The sequence below is a fragment of the Hevea brasiliensis genome, chromosome 9, assembly GCF_030052815.1.
Source record: "Hevea brasiliensis isolate MT/VB/25A 57/8 chromosome 9, ASM3005281v1, whole genome shotgun sequence".
Taxonomy (NCBI): domain Eukaryota; kingdom Viridiplantae; phylum Streptophyta; class Magnoliopsida; order Malpighiales; family Euphorbiaceae; genus Hevea; species Hevea brasiliensis.
This window is the reverse complement of record NC_079501.1, coordinates 84,806,216-84,826,025: the sequence shown is the minus strand read 5'-3', so window position 1 is coordinate 84,826,025 and position 19,810 is coordinate 84,806,216. Positions and strand designations below refer to the sequence as shown.

Below are 19,810 nucleotides of genomic sequence, written 5' to 3'. Positions count from 1 at the left end.
TTTAGTTGACAAAAGCAAGATAGGCTTTGCAAATTTTTTATTATGTTGTATACCTGTATTCCCTGCAGATTCTTCATATTCACGATCATAGGAAGACCAAGCCCATCAAGCAAGCATCCATTGTTAATTTCAAACCCAAGGAATGAGTTAGGTTCATAGTATCATCGAAAGCAAATTCTCATAATTTGCTAAGCAAGTGGCTGTATGACCAACAGAAATGTTAAGAAGTCAAATGGAACGCAAAACTGAGAGAAAATCCAAGAATGCAGCTGTGATAAGGCATCCTTCCAAGTTTAAAAGATTAAGCTCATGCAAGCCAGATGCAATAAAATTAACTATAATTTGAAATATTAATACATTCCTCGTAGGTAATATTCCAAATGCAAGAATAGATAGTAATGACTATACAGAAATACTAGCATATGCAACTGAATCGGTCAAAATGCACATACTGTTTCACACATAAGCACAAATAGAGAATACAAAAACATGAGCATATAAAAATGATAGCACTACATGTTTCCCAGAAAAGACAGATACTGCAAGCTGGCACATTTTAATGGCTATCTGCAATGAGAAAGACTGCCAAATGTAAACATGAACAACACATTAAACCGATATGGAAACTATCAAACCAAGCACAGACTTTGTAACTGAAATTGAAATTTGGACGTAGGCTCAATGTCCTTGTTCAATCATTCTGTATTGTCATGCGAGTGTTGAAGGAGCAATGAGAACTGGAAACTGACTTTTATTAATGCATTAGGGAAATGAACAAACAGTAAAGTTCCTTTATCTCCTGTTGCATTCTCTAAAACCAAACCAATTAAAAGTGGCTAAACCACACACATACACACAGAGAAATCTTTGATTATCTAGTTGGCACACTGCCAACAAGTCTAGCACCGATTCTATCTAACCTCTTCACCATAGCCACAGCTTTCAAATTCCCTTCCTTCGAAAAGGCTTCCACCATGCTCTTCCCAATCTCCTTTCCTCTCTCTTCATCATCAATCACCGCCACGGCCGTAGGCCCTGCCCCGCTAATGGTACACCCAAATGCCCCAGCCCTCATCGCGGCCTTCTTCACCTCTTCCATCCCAGGAATCAATGGCGCCCTTTTGGGCTCCACGATCTTATCAGATGACAGTGCCTGGCCCAAACCCACCAAATCCCCTTGCAGCACAGAGGCCACTAACGCCCCAGCTTGGCTGCAGTTCCAGACGTGGTGAGGCATCCCGATTTCTGCCGGTAAAGCAGCTCGCATTTTCTTGGTGGGCGCCTCGAAATCAGGACTTACGAGGACAAAAAAGAGCTCCTTTCCTTCTGGGAACTTTAAGCTCATCAATTCTAATGGATCATAACTTCTAATCAATACAAATCCTCCCATGATTGCTGGCGCTATATTATCTGCATGATAGCCTGAAACTTTGGCTTCAGATTCCAGTCCAGCAAGAACTAAATCCTTAACTTCTAATTTCCCACCAAAAATCTCGTTAACAGCCACAGCAGCTGCCGCAGCACTTGCGGCGCTCGATCCAAGGCCGCTCCCCAAGGGAAGGCCTTTTTCAAGGGTTAGCGAAAGACCCACCGACCGTATGTTGAGCATTTTCATGGTAGCAATAGCGGCGATACCGGCGCAGTTCCAGAGAGGATTCTTGGAGAGCTTTATACTAGCGTGGGTTCCACAAATGTCAGAGATGGAGATCTCGCCGGGATGCACAGAGGGGTCGATGCGGACGGAGACAAAGTCACCGAGGCCGTCGACGGCGCAACCTAAGAAGTCGAAGCCGGGGCCGAGGTTGGCAACAGTGGCAGGGGCGAACGATCTGACGGAGGTGAAGACGGGCTCGGGTTCAGTGGTGGTGATGGTAGGGAGAGAGAAGTTGCAGCGGATGACGGCTGGTTTTTTATTGCATATTAATGGAGAAATTGAAATGGGTTTCACTGGAGATAAGAAGCAGATCGCCATTATAGGAGCTAGAGAGTGAAAGAGCTAGTTTGAGTTAGCGAGAGACTGCCAGAGTTTCAGGGTTTTACAGAGAAGATCCAACGCGCAGGGTTGTTAAGCTCGTGTACTGCAGAGGCGTTAATTCGGCCCAAGTAAAACGGTGTCGTTTCGTTAGGCCGCTTAATTAGGCCAAAGTAAAACGGTGTCGTTTCATTGCGTTCCTTGTACTCTTTTTTTTAGAAAAAAAAAACAAAGTAATACTGTTGCTGGGCACAATAAACTTTCATGTAATAATTATAATAATTAATAATAAAATTATTATTATTTATTTCATAATAAAAAAATAAAAGAAAATACAATTATTTATAAAATTACTATATATTGTGAACAATAATATTGTGTTTATTTTAGTATCATTTAAAGTTATTTAAAAAAATTACTATAATCTAATAATTAAACATTTAAATAAATTAAATAAATGTAAAAGAAAAATAAAATGAAAAAATTTGTCATTATATAAGATATAATTAAATGGTTAAAAAAATAAATTGAAATTAAAAAATTTTAAAAAATAATAATAAGCACTTAAAGGAAATGTGTCTTTGAGTGCGTGACAGAGCCATAAAGGGCATAAAACGCTAGATGGTCCAATATTGTTCTGCAAAATCAATAAAGAAAGCTAAAAAAATCAACTATAAAAAGTAAGACATTAAAAAAGGACGGTTTATGTGAATGATAAAAATAAATATTATTTTAATAGAGATAAATATTATTTTGTTTAAATTGAATAAATTAAATTGAATTATCTTAATTTGGTAATTTAATTTAATTTTTAAAATAATTTGATTTGATTTAATTTTATATTATAAAAATTTATATTATTTTGATTTGATTCAATTTTAAAGATAAAAAAAATTGATTAAATCGAACCGAATTGAATAGTTTTATTGATTTTTTATTTGATTTATTTTTATAAGAAATTTATGAATTATATAGAAGTTTATATATATAAATTATTTAATTTCATTGATTAATGGTTATTAGGTTCAAATTAAGATCAAAATCAAACCAAATAACTTGAAAATTAAGTCTAAACTAAAAAAATAATTAAAAATTAAAACCGATTGATTTGAACCAAATCGAATCGAAATAGAACGATTAAGTTTGATTCGATTTTTCATCTATTTTAGTTCGTTTCGGTCTCTAAAATATATAATTCAATTTTTATGATTTTATTCGATTCTGTTCGATTTGGTTCTATTTGAACCGAATGCTCACCACTATATTTTAGTATATATTGTGTGAAAAGAATAAATAATCTAAGAAAAATTAAAAAGTAAAAAAAAAATCATTCATAGGAAGAATGAAATATATATATATACATATATATATATATATATATAAAATTAAAATTAAATGGATTTTCAAAATTTTGAAAAAGAATAATACTTAAAGGAAAAAAAAAGGTGTTTAAGTGCACGGTAGGGTCGTGTAGGGGATGGAGTGTTAGATAATCTGGCATTCTTACAAAAAATATAAAAAAATCTATTAAAAATAATATCTAAAAATTGAAAAAAATGTGGCTATCTTTTTAATATATTGTAAACCAAACAAATAATTAAAAAAAAAAAGACATTGTTAACTATAATAGTGAAACTGGATTATTATTATTATTATTATTATTATCTAATTTTTCAAATTTAACTAATTAGTTATAGAAATAAAGTAATTAATATTATAAAGTAATGAAATAATTTAGTATCCCTAAATGTTTAAATTACTAATTCAATACTAGAGATAAATATATTATCTATTTGTGGGTAATAGCAAAATATTAAACTATTATAGACTATTCATTCAAGCGAAATAATAATTTTGATTTAAATATATCGCTTATATGAATAATTATCCATAAAAAATAATTTAACAATTTTATAATTTTATATTTAGTAACTAAGTACGATATATGTGTATTATTTTTAAATAAATTATATACATGTAAAATCTATATAATCTTTCTTGTTATGAAAAATCACAGGCATACAAAATAAAAAATAAAAAATTTAATATATTTCGATCTAAGCATACTCTACCAATAAATTTACCATAAAAAAAAAATAATTACAATCATTAATTATTTTTCTCACCCTCAAAATCACTCAAACATAACTCATAGAATTCAATACATCTCTCTACTTTGTGAGCTCTCTACAATACATTTCATATAATAACCAACTAACTACATATATATATAGGCCACTAAAATCAAGTCATTTTAAAACTCTAATTATTAAACTTTATAATTTAAATTTTACTAAATTTCTTAAACTAATTATACTTCCTAAATTAATTATACTTTCTAATTCTAATTGGACTTAGACTCTAACATTTCCGAAATTTCATAATTCCATCTAAACTTACTTTAATATATATATATATATATATATATATATATATATATATATATATATATATATATATATATATATATTCTTATGTAATTTTTAAATCACTTGGCATATTTAACATTAATATAATTTTTTCAAAAAGGAAAAAAAATAAAAGAAATAAATTAAAAGAAAAGCCAAAAATTTAACAACTAATCAAATTCTTTATTTTAAGTAATTTGAAAGCTTTTTCACTTCAAATGAGCTTGTTAGCTCATATGCATTTGTAGTGAGCATATTTTTATTGTTAATTGTAATTTACATTTTAATGCTACTTTTTTTTATTTTTTTTATTTTAAATTGTAATTAGTCGTTAAAAAATTAAACTACTTAATAATATGTAGATAAATTATAGTTTTGAATTTCATATAATATCAGTTAATAATTGCATGTGAAAATTTATTAATATTAGTACATTAAAAAAGTTTATATTGTTACAAATAAAGTCAATATAAATTATTCTTAAAAAAATAATTATTATCACAAATCAAAATAATTAAATTATTTAAAAAATTTAAATGATTTAAAAATAATTTAAATTATTATATAAATTATATTAATTAATACTAAAATCACCCACCTTAAATAAATAAACTTTTAAATATCTGACATTTCACCACTCAGATCAAAAATCAAGAAACCCAATAATTACTTATGAAGAACACGAATGGCATACTTAATTGGATTTACAAATAAAGTCACTATAAATTATTCTTAAAAAATAATTATTATCATAAATATAATAATTAAATTAATTTTAAAAAAATTAAATGTTTTAAAAATAATTTAAAGTCAATTAATAAATACCAAATGGACCTAAGGTAGAATAAAGTTGTAAACGTATGGCAGTAGATAATAAAAGGTAGAATTGTAAATAAAAAAAATTCTGATTCAATTGGGTTACTGTTCATTTGAATGGTAACCGAGATTATCCTTTAATGTATTTATATAGATGTCCTTCCATCCAAATTAAAATGAATATGCCTAAACCTCAATCGGGCTGAGTATTCGGTTCAAACTAAATCAAATTAGCAAAATTATATTAACCGAATTACTATATTTTAGAAATTAAATCGAATGAAAAATCGACTCCAACGAAACCGCTCTATTTTGGTTTGATTCGGTTTGAACTGAGAGTTTTTGAGCTTGGATGAATTTTTAAATTTAGACTTGATTTTAAAGTTATTTATCTGATTTTGATCTTGATTTAAGCCTAATAATCATCAATCAATGAAATTAAACTATTTATATATAAAAAATTACATATAATTCATAAATTCCTTATAAAAATAAATCAATTGAAAAATCAATAAAGTAATTCTATTCTGTTCGGTTCAATCAAATTTTTTCTCTTTAAAATCGAACTGAACCAAAATAACTGAAATTCTTAAAATGTACAACTAAACCGAATTGAATTATCTTGAAAATCGAACTGAATTACAAAATTAAGGCGATTTTATTCGATTTATTCAGTTCAAACCAAATAGTGCTCTCCCCTACTCAATCCACCCCTTCTCTCAACTACTCTCCCCTAATCCTCCATCCTTCCCCAACAGTTAAAATAGAACAAAACAAATCTCACTTTACTCACTTTCATAGTCCTCCTTCAAACCAAATAGTGCTCTCCCCTACTCAATCCACCCCTTCTCTCAACTACTCTCCCCTAATCCTCCATCCTTCCCCAACAGTTAAAATAGAACAAAACAAATCTCATTTTACTCACTTTCATAGTCCTCCTCCTCCTCCTTAGGCCTAATGAATTAATCACCCATCAAGAGAACAGCATAACATTGTATAATGTGGTGGTAGGAAATAGGAATATTTATGAACACTGAACCTGGGTGGTAAGTAATTATTAAAAGGAGAAGAAGAAGATGATGATGATGATAGGAATGACAAACCTTGAATACTTTATGATTCTTTGGAATTGAATTGATTCCTTGCCTTTCTTGTTAATCAATACCTTAGTTTAAGAGTAAGAATTCGAGTGATGATGTTATTAGCATGTGAATTCAAACTCTTGCTTAATTCATGTATTGAAATTGAATAAGGTAATTGAGAGAATTATAGTAAATTTATATGTTCCATTTAAATTCTTATATGAAAAAGGAATTTATTGTAAGGAATTCCATGAATCTTAATGCATCTTAAATTTAAGCTAGAATGAATATGAAATTACTATTTAAATATAATTAAATTCTAGATAGTTATTTGACATGAGAATACGAATAATTAAACTTTAGGGAATTTCCACCATTTTATAAAGATTATTAATTAAATTATTTCATTATTAAACTCGTGATCATATTAGGATAGCTGAAATCAATAACTCCACTTACTATTATATTACTTGTTTAATCAGTACACTTGCCAATATTATTAGAGTCACACCAATATGTGTATGCTTGTTAAAACTTTTTGAAAAGGATACTAGAAACTTAGAAAGTAGGATTCTTACAAAATTGAGAGAATTTAGAGAGACAAAAGAGAGAAAAAGAGTTCCATAATCAATTAGGTTTCAACATTTGTCCATTCTTGATCTTAAAAGCTTTGGAGAGTTATTGGAGTATTCACTAACAGTTTCATATCATCTCAAAAAATTGAAATCAAATAAAAAAAGTTTTTTAAACAAGCTTAAACACTAATACTATGTGTAGGTCTTCTTTGGTTCAAAATACTATATTTTCTGCGAAACATATTTTTTGGGAAGTATACTTATTAGGAAGTACACTTTCAGGGAATTTATTTTCTAATAAGTATGATATAAATGCGTTTGGTACACGAATTAACTTCTCAAGGTAGTTTGCTTTTAAATTGTAAATGTCAATAATATCTATAAATAATTTAAAGTTAATAAATTAAGGGACAAATTTGTAAATTCATTACATTTAATTAGAAAAGTGTAATTTACCAAGTCGCACTTAGGTATGTTACTTCTAAGGCACAAGGGAAGTAGAATGTTCTACTTCTCGGCTCAGAAAGTTGATATGATAATGTAAACCAAACATAACACTTTTCTGCACTTTTCACTTAATTTACAGGTACAAAGTATATTGGGCACTGATAATAAGGGCTCTACCCCTCCATTTTTTTAATATATTATATTATAACATATTAACTTTAAAATAATGATAATAATAATAATAGATATATTATTATGCTAAAAAATATTTTAAAATTGAATAAAATAATAATAATAATAATAATAATAATAATAATAATAATAATAAATATTAAAAATAAATATATAAAAAGAAAAGTGAAAAAAGGAATGATGGGAAGTGACTAGAGAAAAATAAAGCTAAAATGATATATACTTTAAAAAATGCATAAATCCTTATAATATTTTATTCTCACCATTAATTTGGAATAGCTAAAGAATTGAATTGTTTGCTATTTAAAATACATGCTCTTTGATCTCTTTTTACTTGATTTGTCTCTTATCCAATCATCAAGTTGTAATTTTAGACGGTTAACTAAAAAAGAATTCAACCATTTTAGTTAGGATTCAAATATTTTATAATTTTAAGTATTGATCTTTTCATAAATGGTATTGTTATTATTATTCTAATACAAAATTAACTTTTTTAAACATATCTTTTCTTCTTATTTTTCATCTTCAACATATTTGATAAAATGTTTCAAAAAATTTATACTTTTATGTGATTCAACTTATAAGTGATTAATTAAAAATATTTTTTATAATATATAATAGGTTCTTAGTCGATAAAGCATAATCAGTCTAGTATTAAAATGATTACATTGTAAAATATTCTTAATTTAAGCTATGTACACTAGAAGTCTAGGTAGTGCCGTGGCTTAAAACAAGCCTAAGTGGTGGTCTATTTATATGAAAATTATTAAAGTTGTATTGTTTAAATAATTTTCTTAAATAAGTTTTTCACAGATATTTGTAGAAACTCTTATTGGTTATTTTTAAGAATGGATATTGAATATTGTTTGATAAAAATACAATTTATAAATTTTTATTAATTATGCTAATTATATAATTATTTAAATTTTGGCCTCTCTATATTTAAGCACGTGTCTGCCCCTGCTTCCTAAGAAGTTCTACTTCCTTGGTCTACTTAACCCCAACTAAATAAGGCCTTAGGAGGGAATGTATGAGTTTTTAAGGCTTTGATGTTCATTTCTTAATTTTCTTTTTCACATCATGGGTATAATTTTACATAATGATTGGTATAAGCCTTTTGTTAAACTTATTTGTTTTCTTAAATTAATCTTTCCTTTTTTTTGGTGAGATAATAAATCTCATTTTTGTTGTATATATGTCTAAATTATTTGATAATTAAATGACAGTTAAGTCATATAGTAAAAGTATATCGCTTAAATTTGAGTAACGACTCTCATTTCTCTTAATTAATCAATGTGGGTAATATAATATTTCTTTAACACATGAATGTATAGAAATATTATAATTGGCCGCTCACACAAATGAGTTAAACTTTGGCCTTTACTGTCACGACCCAACCTGTGGGCCGGACCGGCACTAGGACCTGGGCCAGTCTAAAGCCCCCGAGGCCCGTAGTAAGCCTAACTGTTCATTAACCCAACTCTAAGGCCCATTTGGGCCCAAATTCAAGAAACCAAACGGACAGAGTCCGGCCTTAAAATGGACTTTCCAACGGGGAGTTTTCGACTCACCCGACCTGTAAACACAATAAATACTCAATTGGGGAGCTCAGCTCACCCTCCACATACTCATCAGCATAAAAATAAATGGGAGCTCAGCTCCCTCATCCAATCCATCAACATGCATAAAATATTAAGTTTACAGGTCCAAAATAATAATTTAGTTTACAGACCCAAATCAAATAAACATTTCTAACACATGCGAAAATTCTAAGATTTAACCAGTTTATACAAACATTAGTAATCGACCTGCGAGGGAGAAAGCAGGTTAACCTCAAAAAAATATCCTCCTGTGGCCTGTAAAAATTTTTGAACAGGAGTGAGCGTTCGACTCAGAGAGTAAAATATCAATTTTAACCATAATCTCTATAACTATCTGAAACTAATGCACCCTGTGGAGTGAAATGCAACATACACAACATTTTCACATCATAACATCAAAAAGGTAATTTGGAGCACTCACGCACCCTGTAACATCAATCATAATATATGGGAGCTGATCCCCTATACAGCTCTCTTAAATCCAACTCGTGCCAAGAACTCATTTCTGACTTCCACTTAATAACCAAATCGGGGGTCCCAGCGAAGAACTCAAGCCGTGACTACCCCCCGAAGGATCGGGTCCCAGCGAAGAACTCAAGCCGTGACTACCCGTCCCATCCATAGTCCACACCACATCACACGCACGCCAACGCACGCACACTGCTCCAAATTACCACAACAATACTCATGGCACGTTAACAGTTATGAATGCAACATAAATCGTGCCTAGAGTTTAACTACATAAATATATGCATATAAGTGATGCATGGGCATGCTGAACATATAATAATATCGAAATTACAATTAAAATTAATATTTTACTCACGCACTTGACGACAATCACCGTGGGCGGCCGGGCGGAGGAAGAAGGTCTGTCCTCCACTTGACAATTATATTACAATTATTGAATACAATCTGACTCAATACAAACAAAGAAAAAGACCAATACGTCCTAAGTCGTGCCGAAAATCCGGCAGAGTCTCCCCTATACCTAGGACCTACCCAACCTGCAAAAGGGCTCAAAATACACTTCTATACTCACAATCCATATATCCATAACTCAATCACATCACACAGCCCCTCCTGGGCCCATCAAATCAATCATCCATCACAATATGTAAAATTTCAATTTAGTCCCTATAATTGACCATTTTTGCAAAATCGCCCAAATCACTCTAAAATTCTAAAACTTTGCCCCGCGGTCCTTAGCAATATTACTAAGCTATTGCAAAAAGAATCATAATTTTCTAAGCTATCACGAATATTTTACGGATTTTTAATCCTATTTAAGCACTAGAAAATTACGTAAAAACAAGGTTTGGGTTTACCTTTGCCGATTCCGACTTCGGGAACGCGCTCGGGACGTCTGACAATGGGGGGCTAGCCAAAACCTCGGCCCAATTCGGAGACTTTTTCGGTAACGGGTCTGTTTGGCCGGAATTTCACAGATCCGGTCAACTGTCGAATTTCCACGAATTGAGGATACCTACACGAAGCCCATAACACGGGGGTTAGCACATAAATTTTTCAGAATTTTCTAAGCTCATTAAATGCTCGGAAAAATACTGCGAAGTTCCGTGGGACCCACCGAAAAAAGGTGTCGGAAAAATTCAAAATTTATGTCGCCGCGAAGCTCTCGACGAGTGGAGCGTGCTGGTACCCTCGATTTTCTCGTGGGATTCACGGTTTTCGAGAAATCTAGCCCAAAAATCAAAATGGGCTAAAATCTTCCCGAGCAAAAATCGGACAAACCGCTCGATGGATTTCGGCGTTCTTGGTGTCTATGGAAAGCTCTCGTCGAGTAGATGATTTTAGACACAAGATCCGGTCCAATTGGTGGCCGGATCGGCCGGATTTTGGCCGGAGAAGCTGAACGCCGCAGTGGGAGGGCGTTGCCGCGGCTTCCTGGCTGCTCGGGCGCGGCCGGGCCGGGTGGCAGGTGGCGCGCCGGCCTACTGGGTGGCAGGGGGAGGTGGCTGGCCGGCGGTAGGGGAGGGAGGAGAGAGAAAAGAGAGAGAAAAGAGAGAGGGAACGACGCGCGCGGGGAAGAAAAAGGGAAGGGAGCCGGTCCGATTCGACCGGTTTGATCCGGTCCGGTTCGATTCGGCCGGTTCGATTCGAAATACAAAATTTTGAATTTTTACTCTGCCTCGGGACCGAAAACGAGGTCCAAAAATTCCGAAAAAATTTTAGAAAACTCAGAAAAATACGTAGACTCCAAATATATTTTTAGTTTTGCCACGTGGTCTTTAAATTAATTTTTAAAAATCATCAAAGTTTATATTTTCGGAAAATCGGACCCGATTTTTAAAATCTGAAAAATCTCAAAAAAATTCCAAAAATTTTTATAAAATTAAAATACCAAAAATGCTCATAAAATTTAAAATTTAGGGGTGTTACATTCTTCCCCCCTTACAGAAAATTCGTCCTCGAATTTTACACAAGGCAGAATAAAGCATATGACTATACATTGAACAAATAAGGGTACTTGCTACGCATGTCCCGTTCTGACTCCCAGGTGCACTCTTCCACTGACTGACTCCTCCACAAAACCTTAACCATAGGGATCTGTTTGGATCTTAGCTGTCTCACTTGGTAGTCCACTATGGCTACAGGTTGCTCCTCAAATGTCAAGTTCTCTTTTAGCTCTATTACATCCTAACAGTAGTACATGAGAAGGATCTGGAATGTATTTCTGAGCATGGAGATGTGAAACACGGATGAACGTGAGAAAGGTTGGGTGGTAGCTCCAACCGTGAGGCAATCGCTCCAACTCTATCAAGAACCTCAAAAGGTCCAATATACCGAGGTGCCAACTTGCCCTTCTTTCCAAATCTCATGACTCCTTCATTGGAGAAACCTTCAGAATACATAGTCGCCCATCGCAAACTCCACATCCCTCCATCCGGGTCCGCATAACTCTTCCGCTTCATCGAAAGTCGTCTTGACTGTTCTCGATTAAAGGAACTACCTCTGAAGTGTACTGCACTAGGTCTACATCATGCACCTTCGCTTCCCCCATTTCTGTCCAACACAAAGGAGACCTACACTTTCTTCCATATAGTGCCTCATAGGGTGCCATCCCTATGCTGGAGTGATAACTGTTGTTGTAGGCAAACTCCACCAAAGCTAGCTGCTCATCTCATTGACCTCCAAAATCCAAGACACACATGCGAAGCATGTCTTCCAGTGTTTGGATTGTCCTTTCGGACTGTCCGTCTGTCTGAGGGTGGAAAGCCGTACTGAAGTTCAACTATGTGCCAAGTGCCTCCTGCAACTTTCTCCAAAACTGAGAAGTGAACTGGGGCCCTCTGCCGATATTACGAGTTTAACTCCATGCAATCTGACTATTTCTCGAATGTAGAGCCGGGCATACTGTGCCACAGAATATGTAGTCTTCACAGGTAAGAAGTGAGCTGATTTGGTCAAGCGGTCTACAATTACCCATATTGAATCATATCCTCGCGTGGTACGAGGCAACCCAGTCACAAAATCCATAGTAATCATTTCCCACTTCCATTCTGGGATAGGGAGCTCTTGCAGCTTCCCTGACGGTCTCTGGTGTTCAAACTTCACCTTCTGACAAGTCAAGCACTTGGACACAAAGTCTGCTATGTCTCTCTTCATGCCATTCCACCAATAGCTATCTTTCACATCATGGTACATCTTGGTGGAACCTGGGTGGACACTGTAAAGTGTGTAGTGTGCCTCTCGCATGATTTCATTCCTGAGGTTGTCCACATCGGGCACACATATCCTAGAACCTTGCACTAGGGCGCCATCATTGGCAAATCCAAACTCACCACCTTCACCTTGCTGTACTCTTTCTATGATCTTCATCAATTGTTGGTCTCTCGTGGCCGGAAACTCTAACTCTGTCCCTCAAGTCTGGCCTCACTGAAAAGTGAGCCAACAATACCCCCTCATCTGAAAGATCTAGGATGAAACCTTGATCCATTAACTCATGTACCTCCTGAATCAATGGTCTCTTCTCTACTGAAATGTGCGCCAAACTGCCAGAAGATTTTCTGCTCAAAGCATCTGCTACAACATTGGCCTTCCCAGGGTGGTACTGGATGGTGCAATCATAGTCTTTCAGAAGCTCCATCCATCTCCTCTGTCTCAAGTTTAAATCCCTCTGTTGGAAGATGTACTTTAAACTCTTATGGTCGGTGTATATCTCGCACACTTCACCATACAAGTAGTGTCTCCAGATCTTTAGTGTAAAGATTACAGCCGCCATTTCCAAATCATGGGTGGGGTAGTTCTGCTCATGTCTCTTCAGCTGCCTTGAAGCATAAGCCACTACCTTTCCATTCTGTATCAAGACACACCCTAGGCCAACTCTGGAGGCTTCACAATACACGGTGTATCCTTCACCACTCACAGGTAGTGTCAACACAGGGGCAGTGGTTAGACACTCCTTAAGCTTCTGGAAACTTACCTCACAGTCATCTGTCCAAATGAATGGAACATTCTTCTTGGTCAACTTAGTTAGGGGAGCCGCTATCCTGGAGAAATCTTGTACAAAATGCCTATAGTAGCCAGCTAAACCCAGAAAACTTCGCACCTCAGTGACTGTTGTAGGCCTAAGCCAATCGCCATGACTTCAATTTTCTTGGGATCCATTTGAATGCCGTCACTAGAAACCACGTGTCCCAAGAATGAGATGCTTTCTAGCCAAAATTTACATTTTGAAAATTTGGCATATAGCTGGTGCTCCCTCAAAGTCTGCAACACCATCCTCAAGTGCCACACGTGTTCTTCCTCGGTCCGAGAGTATACCAGAATGTCATCTATGAATACGATGACAAAACAGTCCAAAAATGGCTTGAACACTCTGTTCATCAAGTCCATGAAGGCTGCTGGTGCATTAGTGAGTCCAAAAGACATCACCAAGAACTCATAATGACCATATCTTGTCCTGAAAGCCGTTTTGGACACGTCCTCATTCCTGATTCTCAACTGATGGTAGCCTGATCGCAGGTCTATCTTGGAAAAGAATCTAGCCCCTTGGAGCTGATCAAACAGGTCATCGATCCGAGGAAGTGGATACTTGTTCTTCACAGTCACCTTGTTCAGCTATCTGTAGTCAATACACAACCTCAATGACCCATCCTTCTTTCTCACGAATAGAACAGGAGCACCCCAAGGTGAAGTGCTCGGACGTATGAAACCCTTGTCCAAAAGCTCCTGTAGTTGCTCCTTCAGCTCTTTCAATTCTGCTGGTGCCATCCTGTAAGGTGGCATTGAAATGGGGTTTGTACCCGGCACAACATCAATGCAAAACTCTATTTCCCTTCCTGGTGGCAACCCTGGAAGCTCCTCTGGGAAGACATCTATAAATTCTCTGATAACAGGAACATTTTCCATGTTGACACCTTCTATAGATGTATCTCTCACCAATGCCCAATACCCTTGGCATCCACGCCTCAATATTTTTCTGGCACTAATTGCTGACACCAAATTATATGGAGCCACGCTCCTGTCACCATCAAAGCTAAACTCTTCCACACCAGGTATGTGGAAATACACCTTTTTGTTCCTACAGTCTAAAGTGGCATAGTGAGTTGACAACCAATCCATCCCCAGGATTACATCAAAATCCATTACTGGTAGAGGAACCAAGTCTGCTGGGAGGATCTTTCCATCCACTATCACTGGGTTACCCGGAAAAACCATATCTACATCTATGTTGTCACTAAGTGGGGTAGCTACCGACAAAGGGCACTCTAAAGTTGTAGGGTTTCTACCCAACCTCATGGCAAACACAGGGGAGACAAATGAGTGCGTAGCACCCGGATCTATCAAAACACGAGCTTCATAGGAACAGACTAGAAGAATACCTGCCACAACTGCATTAGAAGCCTGAGCATCCTGGTGGGTCAGGGTGAAAACCCGAGCTTGACTCGCCCGAGTGGCGTAACTCGCATCGACTTCTACCTCTGACCGCCTCCAAATCCACGCCCCTTGTCCTCGTTGGCCATCGAATCGATCGCCGCCATGTTGGAAGCACTGATACAATCGGTAGGAACATTTGCAATGTAACTCGTGACCCCATCTGTGGCTCACTGAAAATGGGGCATTCCCTAGCAAAGTGACCCGGTTGGCCACACCTGAAGCATACTCCTGATCCCATCAAACAAGGTCCTGAATGTCCTCTTCCACACTGTGCACAAGGTGCCAAGGAGGATCCTGAATCGCACCTAATCGCTGCACTCGAATCATATCACCGCTGATCCGCACTGGTTCAATCCTCGTGGTTTGTGTCTAAAACCACTTCTCTTGTTCCTACTCTTTCCTCTATAATTACTCTGGCCACCACTATCCGGAGTACCCATTTGGGGAACACTGGTAGAACCCTCTGCTCTGTTTTTCTTTGCTCTTCCGCTGTTATCCACAGCATAGCTAATCTCTATCTGTCTGGCTCGATCAACTACCACGTCAAAAGACTGATCAGACATCATGGCCAGGTTTGCATACCTCCTATCAAGCCCCTTTAGGAATCTCTTCACCTTCATAGTTTCTGTAGCTACTGCTGTAGGGGCATATCTGCTCAATTCCAGAAATTCTATAGCATATTCATCTACAGACCTGCCATTCTGTCTTAAGGCCTCAAAGGCCCACTGCTTCTGATCTCTGAAGCTTTCTAGCACAAACCGATTGATAAAAAGTTCCACAAACTGAGCCCATGTCAAACCCTCCATCCGAGGTAACACGTAGTCATTCATCCATTGTCTAGGCATAGGCCCCATGACATGCTGTATACACTCTATTAGTCTTCTATCAGCCAATCGCACTGCTCTCGCCGTCATAGAATCCAAAACCGATATGCATCGTCTGACACATCATAAGTACCAGGCACCAACTTCTTGAAATTTATGATTTGTTTGTAAGGTTCTCCTCTTGGTGCGGTGGACTGCTGCTGTTGTGGAGGGTGGACCATATACTGCGCCATCATGTCGATGGTTCTCTGCAGACCAGCTAGAGTAGCTGCCATGGCGTCCATAGGACCCTGTGCCATGAAAGACTGATCCTGAACTGTTGGCAGCTGCTCTTCTACTTGAGCAGCTCTAGGCTTCCTACCCCGCCTCCTCGGGGCAGGCGCCTCATCCTGTGCTGACACCTCGTCAGGCACATCTGGTTCTGGTGCAGTGGCAGCTCTCCGGCTTCTACTCATTTTCCTGAAATTCAGCAGCATTAGCCCACAAAAATTCAAAACTGCTCGTTACACAGCTCTATAGACTCATATTTATACATAATATATGGAGCAGAAACTAGAAGCAAAGATGACAATGCAAGACGAATGTGAACCTATTTTCCGCATGTGACTCCTAGTAGACTCTTCCCAATACTTTAGACAAACATTCCCTAAGAATCTGGAGCCTAAGCTCTGATACCACATTTGTCACGACCCAACCTGTGGGCCGGACCGACACTAGGACCTGGGCCAGCCTAAAGCCCCTGAGGCCCGTAGTAAGCCTAACTGTTCATTAACCCAACTCTAAGGCCCATTTGGGCCCAAATTCAAGAAACCAAACGGACAGAGTCCGGCCATAAAATGGACTTTCCAACGGGGAGTTTTCGACTCACCCGACCTGTAAACACAATAAATACTCAATTGGGGAGCTCAGCTCACCCTCCACATACTCATCAGCATAAAAATAAATGGGAGCTCAGCTCCCTCATCCAATCCATCAACATGCATAAAATATTAAGTTTACAGGTCCAAAATAATAATTTAGTTTACAGACCCAAATCAAATAAACATTTCTAACACATGCGGAAATTCTAAGATTTAACCAGTTTATACAAACATTAGTAATCGACCTGCGAGGGAGAAAGCAGGTTAACCTCAAAAAATATCCTCCTGTGGCCTGTAAAAATTTTTGAACAGGAGTGAGCGTTCGACTCAGAGAGTAAAATATCAATTTTAACCATAATCTCTATAACTATTTGAAACTAATGCACCCTGTGGAGTGAAATGCAACATACACAACATTTTCACATCATAACATCAAAAAGGTAATTTGGAGCACTCACGCACCCTGTAACATCAATCATAATATATGGGAGCTGATCCCCTATACAGCTCTCTTAAATCCAACCTGGTGCCAGCGAAGAACTCAGCTCGGACTTCCACTTAATAACCAAATCGGGGTCCCAAATGAAGAACTCAAGCCGTGACTACCCCTCAAGGATCGGGTCCCCCAAGAACTCAAGTCGTGACTACCCGCCTATCCATAGTCCACATCACATCACACTCACTCCAACGCACGCACACCGCCTCCAAATTACCACAACAACACTCATGGCACATTAACAGCTTATGAATGCAACATAAATCGTGCCTAGAGTTTAACTACATAAATATATGCATATAAGTGATGCATGGGCATCCGAACATATAATAATATCGAAATTACAATTAAAATTAATATTTTACTCACGGACTTGACGACAATCACCGTGGCCGGCGGAGGAAGAAGGTCATCGGCCACACGACAATTATATTACAATTATTTAATACAATCGACTCAATACAAACAAAGAAAAGACCAATACGCCCTAAGTCGGCCGAAAATCCGCAGAGTCTCCCTATACCTAGGACCTACCCAACTGCAAAGGGCTCAAAATACACTTCTATACTCACAATCCATATATCCACAACTCAATCACATCACACCCTCCCGCCCATCAAATCAATCATCAATCACAATATGTAAAATTTCAATTTAGTCTCTATAATTGACCATTTTTGCAAAACTGCCCAAATCAGCTCTAAAAATTCTAAAACTTTGCCTCGCGGTCCTTAGCAATATTACTAAGATATTGCAAAAAGAATCATAATTTTCTAAGCTACCACGAATATTTTACGGATTTTTAATCCTATTTAAGCACTAGAAAATTACGTAAAAACAAGGTTCGGGTTTACCTTTGCTGATTTCGACTTCGGGAACGCGCTCGGGACGTCTGACAATGGGGGGCTAGCCAAAATCTCGGCCCAATTCGGAGACTTTTTCGATAACGGTCTGTTCGCCTAATTTCACGCACCGGCCAATCGTCGAATTTCCAAGAATTGAGGATACCTACACGAAGCCCATAACACGGGGGTTAGCACATAAATTTTTCAGAATTTTCTAAGCTCATTAAATGTTCGGAAAAACACTGCGAAGTTCCGTGGGACCCACCGAAAAACGGTGTCGGAAAAATTCGAAATTTATGTCACCGCGAAGCTCTCGACGAGTGGAGCGTGCTGGTACCCTCGGTTTTCTCGTGGGATTCACGGTTTTCGAGAAATCTAGCCCAAAAATCAAAATGGGCTAAAATCTTCCCGAGCAAAAATCGGACAAACCGCTCGATGGATTTCGGCGTTCATAGTGTCTATGGAAAGCTCTCGTCGAGTAGATGATTTTAGACACAAGACCCGGTCCAATTGGTGGCCGGATCGGTCAGATTTTGGCCGGAGAAGCTGGAACGCCGCGCGCAGGAGGGCGTTGGCGCGGTTTCTGTCGCTGGCGCGTGTGGGCGGGAGTGGCAGGGGTGGCGCGCCGCGATCGGGTGAGGTGGCAGGAGGTGGGTGGCAGGGGAGGGAGGAGAGAGAAAAGAGAGAGAAAAGGGAGAGGGAACGACGCGCGCGGGGAAGAAAAAGGGAAGGGAGCCGGTCCGATTCAATCGGTCCGATCCGGTCCGGTTCGATTTAGCCGGTTCGATTCGAAATACAAAATTTTGAATTTTTACTCTGCCTCGGGACCGAAAACGAGGTCCAAAAATTTCGAAAAAATTTCAGAAAACTCAGAAAAATACGTAGACTCCAAATATATTTTTAGTTTTGCCACGTGGTCTTTAAATTAATTTTTAAAAATCATCAAAGTTTATATTTTCGGAAAATCGGACCCGATTTTTAAAATCCGAAAAATCTCAAAAAAATTTCAAAAATTTAATAAAATTAAAATACCAAAAATTCTCATAAAATTTAAAATTTAGGGGTGTTACATTTACTGAAAAAGCCTAGTGACACGCCCAACTAGTATAATTTCTCCTTTAATTTTAATGCTAATTAGGATCACAGGTTCGTTTAATTTAACTTTTTAAAAAATTGAGGTATGAAATGCGACATTTTTAAAAATTATGATATTATTAGACTTTTTAAATAAGGTCAAGGGTTAAAATATGCATTCTTCCAGTAAACAATAGTTATATAAAATGGTTGTAGTACAAAATTAATTCTAATTAAAATTTTAATTCTTAATAATTTAATAATTTTTCAAGAAATTTCATTTCAAATTATTATAATTCATTCCCAGACTCTCAAATATTTATAAAATAATAAAAAATAAAATATATAAAAAGCCTCATTGGGTAAAAAAAGAGAAATTTTTAATTTTTTATAAATAACAATTATAATTATATGAAGCACTACAAAAATATTTAATCACAGATTACAGGCAAACTGTATATCAAATTAAAATACTTAGATAACAAACATTAACGGAACTTGTATCAATCAACCTTTTAAAAATAATAATTAAAAAAAAAAAAAGAAATCATGCCTGTTTACTTGTAGAAAATGATTTTCTATTTTTTATTTTTTATTTTCTAAGAAATTTTTAATTTTCATTTTCTATGAAAAATAAAAGAAACATGAAAAATGTGTTCACATGCAAATAATAAAAAATTAATTTCTAATTTAAAAAAATAAAAAATAATTCATATC

At 36.2% G+C, this 19,810-nt stretch overlaps 1 protein-coding gene across 1 annotated transcript; it reads right to left on the bottom strand.

Moving 5' to 3' along the window:
- Positions 1–729: 729 nt before the first annotated feature.
- LOC110645024 (homoserine kinase) lies at positions 730–2,085 on the bottom strand. Its single transcript, XM_021798019.2, has one exon. It carries the CDS (start codon positions 1,970–1,972, stop codon positions 872–874), a length of 1,101 nt encoding a protein of 366 aa, XP_021653711.2. The 5' UTR covers positions 1,973–2,085; the 3' UTR covers positions 730–871.
- Between the last annotated feature and the right edge of the window lie 17,725 nt (positions 2,086–19,810).

Coding starts and splice junctions, on each gene's coding strand:
- LOC110645024 (XM_021798019.2), bottom strand. CDS start 1,972: ATGGCGATCTGCTTCTTATCTCCAGTGAAACCCATTTCAATTTCTCCA.